This window comes from Sipha flava, unplaced genomic scaffold (assembly GCF_003268045.1).
Source record: "Sipha flava isolate LNK unplaced genomic scaffold, YSA_version1 129_pilon_pilon, whole genome shotgun sequence".
NCBI classification, from domain to species: Eukaryota; Metazoa; Arthropoda; class Insecta; order Hemiptera; family Aphididae; genus Sipha; species Sipha flava.
In genome coordinates, this window is record NW_020271755.1 from 154,487 (window position 1) to 169,157 (window position 14,671).

Below are 14,671 nucleotides of genomic sequence, written 5' to 3' on the forward strand. Positions count from 1 at the left end.
TTTTTTTTTTTTTTTAGTAAACTTTTATGATACTTTATACTTGAGTATTTTAATTTTACAAGAAATAATGCATTTCAACACATGATACAATCATTTTTACTACCTTTTTTTAATTAAATTATCTACTATCTACACTATTAAATGGAACAGATAATATATATAATAAAATCAATATTAAAATATATTTTATTTGTCTTATGTAACTAGGTAAGTACTACTTACATAGTTGAAACCAAGGCTTTGCACCCGAATAATTTTTTCGGGTTTCGGGTGTTCAAACACTGCAAAACAACACTTAAACAAACGTTTGGGTGTTAATAACCGTTATTATTCGGGTTAATAATTCGGGTTTTGGTTAATTCCGATGTTTTAAAAAAAAAAATAGTTATGTGGATTTTGGGTGTTTGATTTTTCAAGGGTTTTTAGGGGTATTACGGGTTCGGGTTAATTCGGGTGCAAAGCCCTAGTTGAAACCTTACTAAGTAGGTACTTATATCGTTATTAGTTTTGACACTATTTTTGTCGAATTTTTTTGCTTCATATTTCTATTGTGTGACGAAGTTTCATTCGCATTATGATATAATATTAAAATATTTTTGTTACAAAAAGAGAGTATTTTTTTCACAACACATATTAAATGTGTACAGTCGTGGACCCATAGTAATTAATATTGGTGTGGGGGGGGGGCATTTTATATTGTAAACATAATATGATAAAAAAAAATTCAATAATTTTATATTATAACTATTACCGTTTACGATAAATATTTTTTAACACTGTGAAAAAATAAACTTTCAACTAAAAGTTTAAAAAAAATAGGTAGGTACATTGAAAATTATAGAGCAAAGCGTAATTTTCTTTTGGTTTTTGAAACCATGTCAATACATAGTTGTTATAGAAAAAATATAATTTATATCATTGCTTGACATATAAAATTATAATTTTTTTTTCGTTTTGTTTCGTGACATTTGAGGGAACCATCGTTTCCATGCCCCCCTCTCATTGTATCCGCGACTGATTGTGTATTATATGGTGTAATAAATAAATCATTTATATAGGTACCTAATAAAATTTATAAACTATGATAATCATTGGTCTTGAACTACGATTAAAATGTAATAATAGATCATATGTAATCAGTACAATATTGTATAAAACGATTGGTGGGAAAATATCAAAGTTGTCTTTATGATAAACCGGGTGGCTAAAGTTCTGTCAAAAGGAACCTCAACCAGCTCATTCTATATACTTTCCTGGCAATTAGACCGACATAATAAATACAAAACTAAAAATCCCTACATAATACAATTAGTATTGAAGGAAATTATTATATTTAATCAGTGGTCAGTGACTGCTTATTTAAAAGATTTAGATTATATAATTATTAATATAGATATAGAAATATTCAATCACAACATATGGTCGTATAAAATGGTTTTATACATTCATATGAATGCAATCTTATATCAAACAAAATAAATAGTAACAGATTTATAAAAAATATTAAAAATATATAATGTAATATTAAATATTATATATAAATATTGTAGTACATCACATTATAAACACTTAACATAAAAAAATAACGAAAATGATGTATGTATACATATAAAAATTAAATAAATAGCTTATACATAAAGTAAAAATGTCAATCTTTAACAATATAAATCATTTTTCAAAAGAATTTAACACAATAAAAAGTATAAATTTGAATAAGTTGAAATTTATACAAATGGAACAATAATAATTAATAAAATAAGTATAATATCAACTTTAAAAAATATACAAAACCAAAAAAAAAAAGTAAAAAAAAAAAAAATAATAATAACAAAATGTTAATAAAAAATATTAATAAAAATAAAAAAAATAAATTAATTAATAAAAAATAAAATAATAATCAAAAAACAAAATTCATGGTCAATTTTGTTGCAAATAAGAAGAAATAGTAATAAAGAAATTAGTGATAATGTCCAAACAATTAACAGCAACAATGTCTTTATAAATGGATTCATCTGAAACATAAGATAACATTTAAGTTATAGCTTTAAAATAATAAAACATGTTGAATAAATTAGTTTTATCCAAAATAAAAAATAAAACTTACACATAAGTTTATCGATCGGAAAGAAGGAAAATAAGGATTGGCCTTGCTTTTCCATAATATCTGTAATATTGAGATCCTTGATATGTTCTTTTACATTATACAAAACGTACATTAAATCATCTATACTTTTGTCATTAATTTTTGAACAGAACACAAAAGCATGGCCCATTTCAACAGATTTGATCACTCCGGTCTGAAAGAAAATTTAAATTAAAATTTAATACAAATTATATTGAAAAAATAGCAATAGATAATTTAAAAGTTCTGGTTCATAAATTATAAATACCTTACGGAACATATTAACAAGCACATAGAAAACACCAACATTAACTTGAGAAAGTAATGGATATCCAATAAACAAAAAACTGTCAGAAGACTTAAGTTTCTTCAATGATTCTAAAATTAAAGTTAAAGAGTCAAGCTGTTTTCTACTATTGTTTATACAATCATTGGCATAAATCGATGTTACATCACAAACAATCAATCGACCATGGATCGCTTGTTTTAGAATTTGAAGCCGAAAATATCTGTAATACATAAGAAAAAACAAAATTAAATATTAATGAGTTAATATTAATATTATATTAATACTTGATATTAAGTTAAAATATAATTTTATTTACATAGAATCAAAAATTAAAAACTTATAAGTATACTCTCTTCGCTTGATAGCGTCTTCTGTTGGAACAGCAAATAATGATCTTGCTCGATTGTTGTAATTATTGCAAATTCATTCACACAAAATTTTGAGTTACGAATTATAGAAACAGGCTAACCCATTTGCATATTCAAACTAAACAATTCAATTTTGGCATCCTATAAAAAGAAAAGAAGAAAAACAACAAATTATCATTTAGTTTTAAATAATATGAATATTATATAAATTATATAATTATATTATATTTAAATATATTGATACATAAGATTTATAATTCTACTGACCTCGGAGGTAAACCACGAAACTTCTTTATCATACTTCCATGGAGTTTGCTTATAACTATTCACTTGATCTTGAAGTAATTTAGCTTCATCTAATTCTAGGTATTCTACTCGACGCATTTTTTTTGTAAACGAACAATTCATATCTGTCTTCGTTGTTGAAACTTTCGGTAGATCAAACTGAATGGCCTATTGAACAATAAATAATTTTGTGTTAATCATAATTTAATTTTTAAATGTTTAAACGTTAAATTAAAATATTATATTTATTCATTTATTTTGAAATTTAACTCCAAAAAGACAATGTTCAATGAAAGTTAACTAAAAAAAAATAATACAATAAATCATACTCTGAGTTTATTTAGTCCAACAATTTCCTGAGAAGGGTCAATTGGTTTTATTTTAAATCTATTGATATATGTTTTAGCGACACAATACTATAATACATGGTACAACCCCTTTATATTTGTAATCTGTAATAATAATATCCGAATACATAATGTAACGGTAAAATGTTCAATTAAATCAAAGGATACTGTTAAATACTTACAATTTTACCAATATTGGTCATAATAATAGAAGTGTGTAGAATTTTTTCACGGAGTATATAGAATAATAATATTGATTAAATATAGATACATTCAATATATTTAATTAATGATAATGATCTCTTCACTGGAAGACTAAACGGTCTAAGACCTAGGGGTCGACCAAGACAAAGATTGGAGGACATAGTGAAAACGGATCTCACGGAAATATCAGAAGAATTAATAAGGATTGAAGATAGCGAAGATGATGATAGTAATTAAAGGAGCAGTGGTTAAAGATGAAAGATACACAGGACGCTCAAAAACAAACTTCGGAAATAGAATTAATAGGAATATTATAATTTTGGTGTGCTTATTAGTTATTATTGGCAAATAGTAACATGGGTTCATGATATTCTATTTATTTTTATAATTGTTGATGGAATAAAGTTTATGCATTGGAGTAGAATTTTTTACAGTATGTGTATTAATTAATTGGAAAGTCATTTAATTTATCATATATCAATATATCAATACTTATGATCTAGAGTAAATATTCGAATGTAGTTTTAAAATGTAATTTATGAGTGATGACTTATTTTTTACAATGATTTAAACATTTTTTTTTTAATGAACATTAAAAATATATATATATTTTTTTCAAATTTCAAGATTGTTTTAACCGAATTATATTTTAGAAAAATAATACGTCAATAAGAAAAATTAATAGTATGAAGTAGACAAAAAATTTTAAAATTTTAGGTTTTCCTATATTTTTTATGCAAATCCAATAATAAACCAACTTTTTGTTAATATTTTATGCAATACTAGCTGAATAACCCGGCTTTTCCCGGGTGCAGTTTTTTTGTGTTACCTACGTATAACTTTTTATTTTATCAGTTTTATATTACAGGTTGCTTTTATATATGTTATATATGCTTTTATATATATATTACCTGTGTATAGTAAAAACCAGAAATTGGTAAAAATTAGTATATTTTATTATTTTGAAGACAAATTGTAAAACGTTTGATTAATTGATTTTTTGTTCATCGTAAGAGATAGTCCACTACATTAAAAAAAAAGGCTCCATCCAAATATTTGTATGAGATCTTGAGTCATGGTAATTGCATTTTCAATTAATTCACATACTATATATATTTTTATTATATAAAATAATAAAACAAATTACCAACCATGTGCAAATTAAATTTATAGTATTTTTGTTTTCCTATTCCAACTACTCCAAATAACAATTTTTTTTTATGCTATCAGCTACATTGTAAATTAACATTTTTGCTTTATTAGAATTGAATATAATTATTGTTATTTTCAAATTTATTTTTCCGATAATTTCTCATGGTTCAGAAAACAACTTAGAACATATAAAATCAATTTTTCTTTAGTTATAAAATTTGATACATTTTTATTTTAAATTAATGTTTAATAAAACTGAATTATTTGCTAATTAAAAATATATTAAAAAAATATAATCGATACAATTGCTACGAATCTAATGGCTTGTAAACTACAATGATTATTAAATTATACAATGCTATGCGTTCAGCATATTTAATTTCTAATTAATTTCTCGTTTTTTCGCTTGAATAGTTTATTAAAAATGTTATCAATAACATCAATGTTCACAAGAAAATCACATTTTGTTATTATAATAATTTCAGAATAAAAACTTAACAAATTAATTACATTTTTTTTTTAAATACCAAGGAGATTGTTACAAATATTATGTTTAAAACTTAATTATGTGACAAGGAATTTTTGACTTTTGTCTTTTAGTGATTATTTGATAATAAAATGACTTTTTTTTTTATTATTAAAAGGAAACTTTGTTAACAATTAGTTTCGACAATTATGTTTGCAAAAATATTACATAAAGGTATATAAAGTTAACGACAGAAGATATATTACAAATAAATTAAATTTTTAAGCCAGCCTGGTTGATGAAGAATATAAGTGAGGTAATAATTGGTATAATTGGTGAAGAGAGGATGGATTGGGTGTCGAGAGGGACATTAAAAGAGTGGATTAGGGCGAAGAGGCTATTGCGTTGGGGACAATGAAAAAGTATGTGTGAGATATCGCAAATCATGGGATCATGAGCGTGTAGCATGCATAAAGGAGAGTCATTGAGAGAAAGTTTATAAGAGTGTGTCCAAATCTTAAGCGTGAAAAAGAAGTAATTATGTTACGATTTAATTTGAGGTTGTGAAACCAAGGATGAGAAGGTATAGACGGTGAGATATTTTTGTACCAAGGGGCATAATTGGATGCTAGATTGTTCCATTGGTTGTGCCATAAATTAAAAATACGAGATTTTAGTAAGGAGCAAAAATCGGTCCAGGAAATTAAAATCGGAGAAGGACAGCAGAACGAAGAGTTAGATTTTGCAATGGAGTCCGCTATTTCATTACCTTTTATGCCAGAATGGCCAGGTACCCAAAAAAAATTCAACTATAACATCTGAAAGAGAAAGTTCGTATAGGAGTTGCCTGATCCTGATGGAAATAGGGGAAGGGCGGGAATGGAAAAAATCGGAGGAGAGGCTGAGAAGGCTTGAAAAGGAGTCAGAAACGATGAGGAAGCTACTAGAAGGGAGGGTAGAAATGGTTGATAGGGCTTCTAAAATTGCGAAGCATTCAGTTGTGAAAGATGAAGCAGAAGGGGGTAGATTATTGGACATGGAGATATGTAAATCGGGAATGTATAAAGCGTAACCAGACGAAAGAGAGGAAACGGAACCATCAGTATAAATTAAGGTGTAATTGGGGAAATTATTTTGGATATATTCTAAGAAAAGGTTGTTGGCGATGATAGGTTATATAGATTTAAGTGACTTGGAGGAAACATTAAAAAAATGTTAGTTAGTGTGAACTTTAGGGGTGTAAGACAGTGACAAATAGTTAGTTTCGTATAAGGGTGATTTTTTGGAATTTATAATAAAGTCGCGACTTTAGGTTAAGGAATATGCCGTAGATGCAAGAATTGGAAGTGATTTTTTAACATAACGCCAAGAGTAGTAGATGTCGAGGAAAGAGTTAAATATAATAAGATAGCGAAGGGAAAGATATTTTAGAAGAAATTTATCAGCCAACCATCTGATTTTGATATTGAAAGGGGGGCATACTGTTTCAATCTCGACGGCCGCATTAGGGGTGGATTTAATGGCACCGATAATTGATTTTAGGCAGGAGTTTTGGTGATTATTGATTTTTTTCCAATGTGAATAAGAAGCAGAACCTGATAGGAAGCCACCGTAATCAAGTTTGGACCTAATGACCGCTTTGTATATAATAAGGAGCGTGGAGGGATGTGATCCCCACCACGTATTGGAGATTGCTCTAAGGAAATTGGCCCAAAGAGAGGTAAATTTGGTGAGATGTAGGAGATGTGGGGGGGGGCAACTGAGTTTGGAATCTAGTGTTAGTCCTAAATATTTTATACTTTAGACTATTGGAATTGGGAAATCGTTTATAGTGATTTCAGAAAAAAAGAAGGTAGCGTCTTCTGGTGAAAATCATAGCCTTACACTTTTCAGGAGCTTTAGAAAGAAAAGAAGAGGATAGAAGGTTTTGTAGGAGATCGAGCGAATTGTTTAATGATACTATTACAAGATCAAGATTTGAATTGTTGGAGAAAATGACCAGATCATCGGCATAAACTAGATACTCATGACCAGCTGTATTTAATTGTTTTATAATGAAGTTCATATACAAATTAAAAAGAATAGGACTTAGGCAGCTACCCTGAGGAAGACCTGTGAAGGTGGAGCGTAAGTTAGTGGAACCGTATGGGGATGTGAATTTTAAAGTTCTATGTGAAAACAAGAGGGAAATAAGGTTAATGAATATAGGGGGTAGTTGTAGTGAATTAAGATGAGATAGAAGAGTTGGTATATGGACTGAATCAAAGGCACCATGAATGTCAATAAAAGCGGCAGGTAGAAAATGTTTGTTATTGAACGCTTGGTAAATTTTTTTCGAAAAATTTGAGAGGCATTCAAGAGTGCCTCTTCCTTTTCTGAAGGCAAATAAATTTTCAGAGAGAATAGAATTGTGTTCGAGCCGGTTAGTCGGTCAAGTCGGTTTTTAAAAATAAATTCCATAATTATGCATAACGCTGAGGACAAGGCGATGGGTCTGAATGCATTGGTAGCGTTGGCTTTGGGAATATGTATGACTTTGAATTCATTCCACGAGTTAGGAATTTTATTGATAAAAAGAATTTTGTTGAGAATATTTAGGAGGTATTCGACGGCATTAGTAGGCAAATTTTTGAGCATGATGGAGGAAATATTGTCTAAACCAGAAGCAATTGATTTACGCGAGGCAATCGCCGCGTTTAGCTCACTTAGGGTAATAGGCGAGGCGATTACGTGAGTGGTAAGTGAATTGGAAACAGGCGGAATTGATATATGTGAGGCTTCGAATCGCGAAGGGACGTAACAGGTGCTACTTTACAGCAGAAATCGTCAAACCAACTGTCATTGTGAGGACGAGGGTGAGTAAAAATAATATTGCAAAAGCGTTTAGCGGTGTTCCAAGTAGATTGGATGGAGGGTTGAGATTCATACAAACTTGTTTCCAAGCTTGCCTTTTGGATTCTTTTAAGAGACGCGTGGTTGCAGCACTGGCATTGCGATAAATGAGATGATCTTGAATGGATCCTGAACGGATAAAGGTTTTATATAAGGATTTGCGATTGGAAACTGCTTTGGAGCAAGAAATATTCCACCACGGTGGAGAGGGGGAACATTACAGCGGTTATTGCGTTCGAGAGGAATAGTTTTTTTAGAAATATCTAAGATCATATAAGTGAATTGTTCATAATCTTTTAATGGACATGTGTAGGAGTTGAGAGAAGGGATTAAAGAGTTTATGAGTTGAGATAAAAGGGGCCAATCAGCTTTATTGAGATTAAATTTAATGTTAGAGGAGAGATCACTGTGTAAGGTGGGTCTGTTATTAGGTGAGAAATTGGGATCAGTTGAATTGACAGATATAATGATGGGTAAATGATCACTACCGTTGGGGTCATCTATGATGCGCCAGGTAGAGAGCCAGAATAAATTTGGGGTGGTTAAAGATAAATCAATGCACGAATTTGTAGAGTTGGGTCTACCTACGTGAGTAGGTGAGCCGTTATTCGGTATATTAAGATTAACGGAGTTTAACGCGTCGTAGATTAAATTACCTCGTCTGGCGGGCGTGATGGAGCCCCAAGCAGGGTGGTGGGCATTAAGGTCCCCTGTAAAAAAAGAGTTGTGCTCAGCAAGTTGGAAGAGAGAAAGCCAAACTTCAGGGGTAATAAGGGAGTCATTTGGACTGTAACAGGACCAGAAAGATGTGTTGGGTAAACCGTCAATGTTTGCTATTTTTATACCTATTAAATCAATGTTATTTTCTAGAAGTAGTTGTTTTAAAGAGGGATTAATTTCTATTAAAGAAACATTAAGTGAGGTGTGGGCTGCAATTGCAACGCCGCCATAACCGTCAGTTCGATCTTGTCTGAATAAATTAAAGTGAAGGATAAAGCAATTGCGGGATGGGAGTAACCAGGTCTCAGAAATGAGTATTATGGAACATTTATAGGAGGAAATGAGGTTTTGAATAGAAGGGAGTCTTACAGGAAGACTACGGACATTCCATTGAAGAAGATTAATCATTAGAAGAGATAACGGAGGTGTTTGGAATAGAGAGACAAGACAAGAGGGATGATTCGATTAAATTTTGAAGATAAGAGGGGGATAAGGGGGAGGGTTTGGGGGAGTTGGATAAGGATTCGGAAAGTTTGATGCAGAAGGCGTTAACCCATGTTAGATCAGCATGAGTAAGATTGGAATCCTGGGGCTGATTTTTACTAGCATAATCTAAGAAGTGCCCATTTGATAGAGAAAAATTATTTTGGTTTGGAACATGAAAATTGGTTTGTTTGGAATAGGAAGAATGGTTAGGGAACTATCGACTCTGATTATTCCGAAAGAGTAGAGGAGCGTAGATGGAATATATGCTGTGAATCCGATGTTTGTGAGTAGAGGGGAGGAGAGAAAGTTGTTTGCAGACATTTTAGTATTGAAGGTGATTTTTATTTTTTTGTGACCAATTGGTTTGATGTTGTCTATACCATCAAAATTTGAAGAAAAGATTTTTGCATATTTTAACGGATGCCATTGATCAATATTTAGGTTGACATCTAAATGTTTAGCAATGGTAGTGCACGGACCAGTGTAATCCGTGGAGAAGTGTTTATTAAGTTGTTCGAGATTACGTGACGATTGCATTACGTTTGAATAGGAAATTATATTTGTGTTTATACTATCGGCGAAGTTTGTTGAATTTATGGTAACAGGAACATTAGCGTGATCAATAGTAGAATGCAATAAAGTTGAGTCTATATTCATATTATTATCGGCCGCGTCATTAGAGGAGTGAGATAACGAGATATCGTAATTGAATGTACTGCTGGACATATTTAGAACTGGTGGATTAATATTGATCTGCTGTAGAGTGGGAGAAATGGGGTTAGTTGGATTTGATACCTTTTTAGTTTGAGAAGCTTTTTTGCTGGTCTTAACGGTCCAATCTTGATCCGTGTTGTGCGATCTGGAGGCATTGGATGGCTTTTTAATTTTTCCAATTGAACTGTTGTGATCATGCGGACGATTGTCGCCGCCGCCCGAAGACGACACCGGCATTGTACAAAAGGCGATAGCAGAATGTAGATAACGGAGCGACGAATTAACTAACGACTAACTTCGATGGTTGACTTATCGCGATTGAAAATGATTTTTTTAATATCGTTTATGCTGTTTTCTGTTGTGTATAAAAGAGTCAATATGTTTAGTATCATGGCAATACTACACTTAATCAACAATAGATTCAACAAGACGATATGCAACGCCGTTGGGAATTTTTACAGGATCCGGGGAAAATTTTTTTATATGGACCTAGAATTTTTTTTCGTGAAGTCAAAAACATTTTTCTCGAACGCCCTAGCACTCGCATGATATATTTTTCTAAATTACATAATTTACGTTTATTTTTTATTTTTATTTAATAAAACATAATTCATCAAATAATATTTTGAAGTATTGTAGTATGAAATATTAAAATAATACATCTAACAAATTCGCTAAAAGTTCAAACAATAATACTAATATTGTAAAAATTACTTTTGAAACAAATAATTATTTATTCAGTATATAAGTAATTGATCTTAAAACTTCATGAAAAATCTCTTATATAAAATATAAAGAACACATTTCTGAAATAAAATTAAAAAAGACTGCCCTTAATTTAAATTTTGCTAAATATGTTTTAGAAAATAACCATAATGTGCATTTGGATATTAAATTAGATTTAGAAATATTAAATACCCAAAATAACATTTACATTAATTTAGTTTTAAAAGAAATACACAAACGCAATGAAATAAAAAAATATATAGTTAATTAATAAATATAATAATAATATCTTATATCAAATTTAAATAACTAAGTTGACACGACTTATACATTTAATAAAAGACACATGCTCGTTTATATGAAATAAATAAATAATATGATTTTTAACTTCATCAAAAAGATAAAATTATTTCTGAAATTATATGCATATTTTTAACATTTAACAATAACAAATAAACTAACAATAATTAAGATTAACTATCGGTAAAGAAACTGGAGTCAATTTGTTAAAAACTTTGATGTAAAATATTCATAGAACTTACATATAATTATGCTAAGAAAACAGTCTTATACATGCAAGCTATTATATACAATATATTATATAGCTATATACACACAACAAGGTGTTGTCGTGTATAAGTATATTATTATTCCAATATGACATCATAATGAAACATTTCGGCCTTGAATACATATTTAATGACCATTGTTAGATATTCTTAACAAACAATTTCTGACTACCTGACCAATACATCTTTACATACAAATGTCTAAATTAAAATAAGTTTCTGGAAGTTATCATATACAATAAATGTTGTAACACTTTGAAAACGTGACTGAAATCTGGAATAGAAGCCTAGCTCTTATATATTCTATAATTATATTTGGAATGGTTTTAAAAAATATACCAAAGATGCTACTCAACAAAACGGTCTATGATGATCTTCTTACAAGATAATATTTAATTTATAAATATATACAATATATACCAATAAGGCTCGAAAAGAACCACTAAAATGCCATTATTTAAAATAGTTTTCGAAGTAACACATGTCTTTGTGCGAGTAGATGGGTGTGTGACGTTTGTATAAATAATGATATATTGTAAACAACCAGCTATAATCATCATGTTGTGAACAAATCAAATATTGATGTAGATTTTATTAATTCAATAAAGATATTTTGGGTAAGATAATTTAAAAATGTAACGTCATAGCTACAACAATTTTAAAATAATTCTTTCTTTCGGGTTAAACGGCTGCTAGGACCATCCCGCCTCACAACCAATTTTTCAGTCGTCTCTATTCATCACCAAATTCTTCCAGTTTGCTCCGTCTCCTAAGTTTTCTACATTTTTCTTAACTATATCTTCCCATTTCAATATTGGTCTTCCCAAGGGCCTTTTTCCTACAAGATTCTGTTCCAGCTCCATTTTTAATAGAATCCTGGCTCTGTATTACATGTCCTGCCCACCGCAACCTTCTGTTTTTGATCATCTCTACTATGTTATTTTCATTACACATTTCTTGTAGTTCTCTATTATTCCTTCTTCTCCACTCTACCGTGATGTGGTCTTTTATTTTTTATTTTTTAAAATAATAAAAAATTAAATTAAAATTAAAAATTATAAAAAATGGTTAATACTCATAAATCAATGCCTAAATAAATAAACAAATAGTTTATACATAGAAATAATTAAATAAAATCTAGTAGTAACTTTTTAGTAACCTTACATACGTTTACCTGCTATGTTTCGTATGGGAACTTACCATCTTTCTATTTTTGAACGTAGCCATGGTTTTGGTCTACAATACAAGCATAAATAAATAGTGAACATAAATAATTGAAAAGCAGTATGTACAAGGCAGATACTATCTACATTTATAAAATCGCCGAAGCGAAAAGATAACACCAGAGATTTTGACCAGGTTTGACCATTAGATAACAAAAATATTTTAATATCCCCTATAGATATTTAACCATTTATATTTCATCAGGTTATCAATTTATTATATTATTAGCCACTTTATGAAAAATAATTTCAAAATAATTGTAATAAACACTAAAAACTATGAATAACAATGCACATATTTTATACGGCCCATGAGGGGAAGCGCCCCCATCGCCCCAACCTACTTTCGCACAGATAAGCCATTGGTGTTATGTAAAATTACTTGATTGGTCATTACAGATATATATAATTTAAATTCTAGATCCTTGGATTACATATTATTTTATTAGAACCTAATCATGTTGATTATACCATATAGTGCAACTGTATGCAGGACGCATTCTCCGCTAATGCCATAAGGTTTGGTAAGCTATACGAGTAAATTATACTTTTTTAATTTTACAAATTGATGAATATTATTACAAAATAACTATTTATGATATTTTTAAAATAATTATTTTAATTCAAGTCAATGAAATAGAAATAGTAAACAAATGTTATTTGAGAACTGGTAATCTTTTAAAACTGATAACCTACAAAAAAAAATAATGTTTTACTAAACTTATATTTAAATGGCTTGATGAGTAACTCGATTAAAATTATTCAACAAGATAATAAAAAAATGAAAAACGTAGACACATTGACTGTGACGCAGAACTATCCGAAGTTCTTTGCGTATTTGAACATATTCTGAAAACCATTTCAACTGTGATTATGACTTTATAGGAACTATTGAAATATATGAAAATCTTCATGTCAAAGAAACACAATTTATTAAAAATACTACTTTAATGGTATACGTTCATAGATAAAAGGATTGAAGATCGTATCCAAATAAAATCAGCTCTACGGAAACGCTGAAAAAACCAGTTTACTATATAGTGTTAGTTAATAAATTAACAAATTCAATCGTCTTCGAAACGGTTCGGTATTACGATTGTCATCAAGTTCAGAACTCCCAAGCCAACATACCATCGGTAAATGACCATGTTTTTATTTCTTCCACAGAATCAAAGTTCGATACTCGTACTCAAGGTATATGTACGACTTCTACTGTTGATGAAAACTAGTGTAACAGTAGACACGTAGCTTTAATCTAAAACTTAAGAATTGTAACTGGTGATTTAAAATTTGTTTAAAATTTTGAAAAAAATTAAATCTACTTGTATTTTGACCATTCGATGGATATTTCAATGTATTAATTGCACTGACAGAAAACGAATCGAGAAAGCGAAAATGAGATGGAACAAGGTTTCAATGTTGATAAAAAAAAAATGATAATCATAAAAAGTATAAAAGACCCGAACAAGAAAAGATATACGTGCAATGGGTGAGTAAGATACTCGAGAAGCACATTAAGATATTTAGAAATTTTGATCAAATCGTCATATTTTATAAATAACATAATCATAGGTAATAAACGATATTTTGTAGTCGACTTGCCATAACAGTATGCAAGTAAACAGTATGCAGTTTAGTAAAACGAAAAATATGATGACGGACAGCACATATATTCTTACTTTTTGAAATAATTAAAATTTTAGTTATAAAATACGATCGATTAATATTTAGGGTTTACAATATCGTAAAAAGTATTGGATTGGATTAATACACCATACTGTTGTTTGAGTATTAATAAATTGAAGACAAACAAAATATTAAAACTTAAAATTACAGAATCAGATTTGGTGAGATTTAAAATTAAATATCTATCGCATAAGTTCGCATTATAAAAAATTAGCATACACATATTATCACCTTATGCCATGAATTATAATAATATGTATTAAAAAACAATCCTAGGCCTACGAACATTTTTACTTATCATTTTTTTTTAAGTTTAGGAATTTTACCATTTATATATGTGCATTGTACATTAATATCGTGTATTAAATTGTTGGAAGATGAAAAATAGTTAAAATAAATATAAATGTAAATACAGTACACAA

The 14,671-nt window shown here is 29.3% G+C and overlaps 1 protein-coding gene across 1 annotated transcript; it reads right to left on the bottom strand.

Annotated features, from left to right (window-relative positions):
- Positions 1-2,846: 2,846 nt before the first annotated feature.
- Positions 2,847-10,513, bottom strand: LOC112694430. Its single transcript, XM_025569892.1, has 3 exons — positions 10,127-10,513; positions 3,047-3,232; positions 2,847-2,920 (listed from the first exon to the last, which is right to left on the bottom strand). The coding sequence occupies exons 1-3, from the start codon at positions 10,280-10,282 to the stop codon at positions 2,876-2,878; spliced, it is 387 nt and encodes a 128-aa protein (XP_025425677.1). The 5' UTR covers positions 10,283-10,513; the 3' UTR covers positions 2,847-2,875.
- Between the last annotated feature and the right edge of the window lie 4,158 nt (positions 10,514-14,671).

What these genes read in the sequence shown, in the direction of transcription:
- LOC112694430 (XM_025569892.1), bottom strand. Translation starts at nt 10,282, where the DNA reads ATGCCGGTGTCGTCTTCGGGCGGCGGCGACAATCGTCCGCATGATCAC. An exon ending in AAGCTTCTCAAACTAAAAAG is followed by an intron (nt 3,233 to 10,126) that starts GTATCAAATCCA and finishes ATTGTTCAATAG; the next exon opens with GCCATTCAGTTTGATCTACC. An exon ending in TTTCGTGGTTTACCTCCGAG is followed by an intron (nt 2,921 to 3,046) that starts GTCAGTAGAATT and finishes TTCTTTTTATAG; the next exon opens with GATGCCAAAATTGAATTGTT.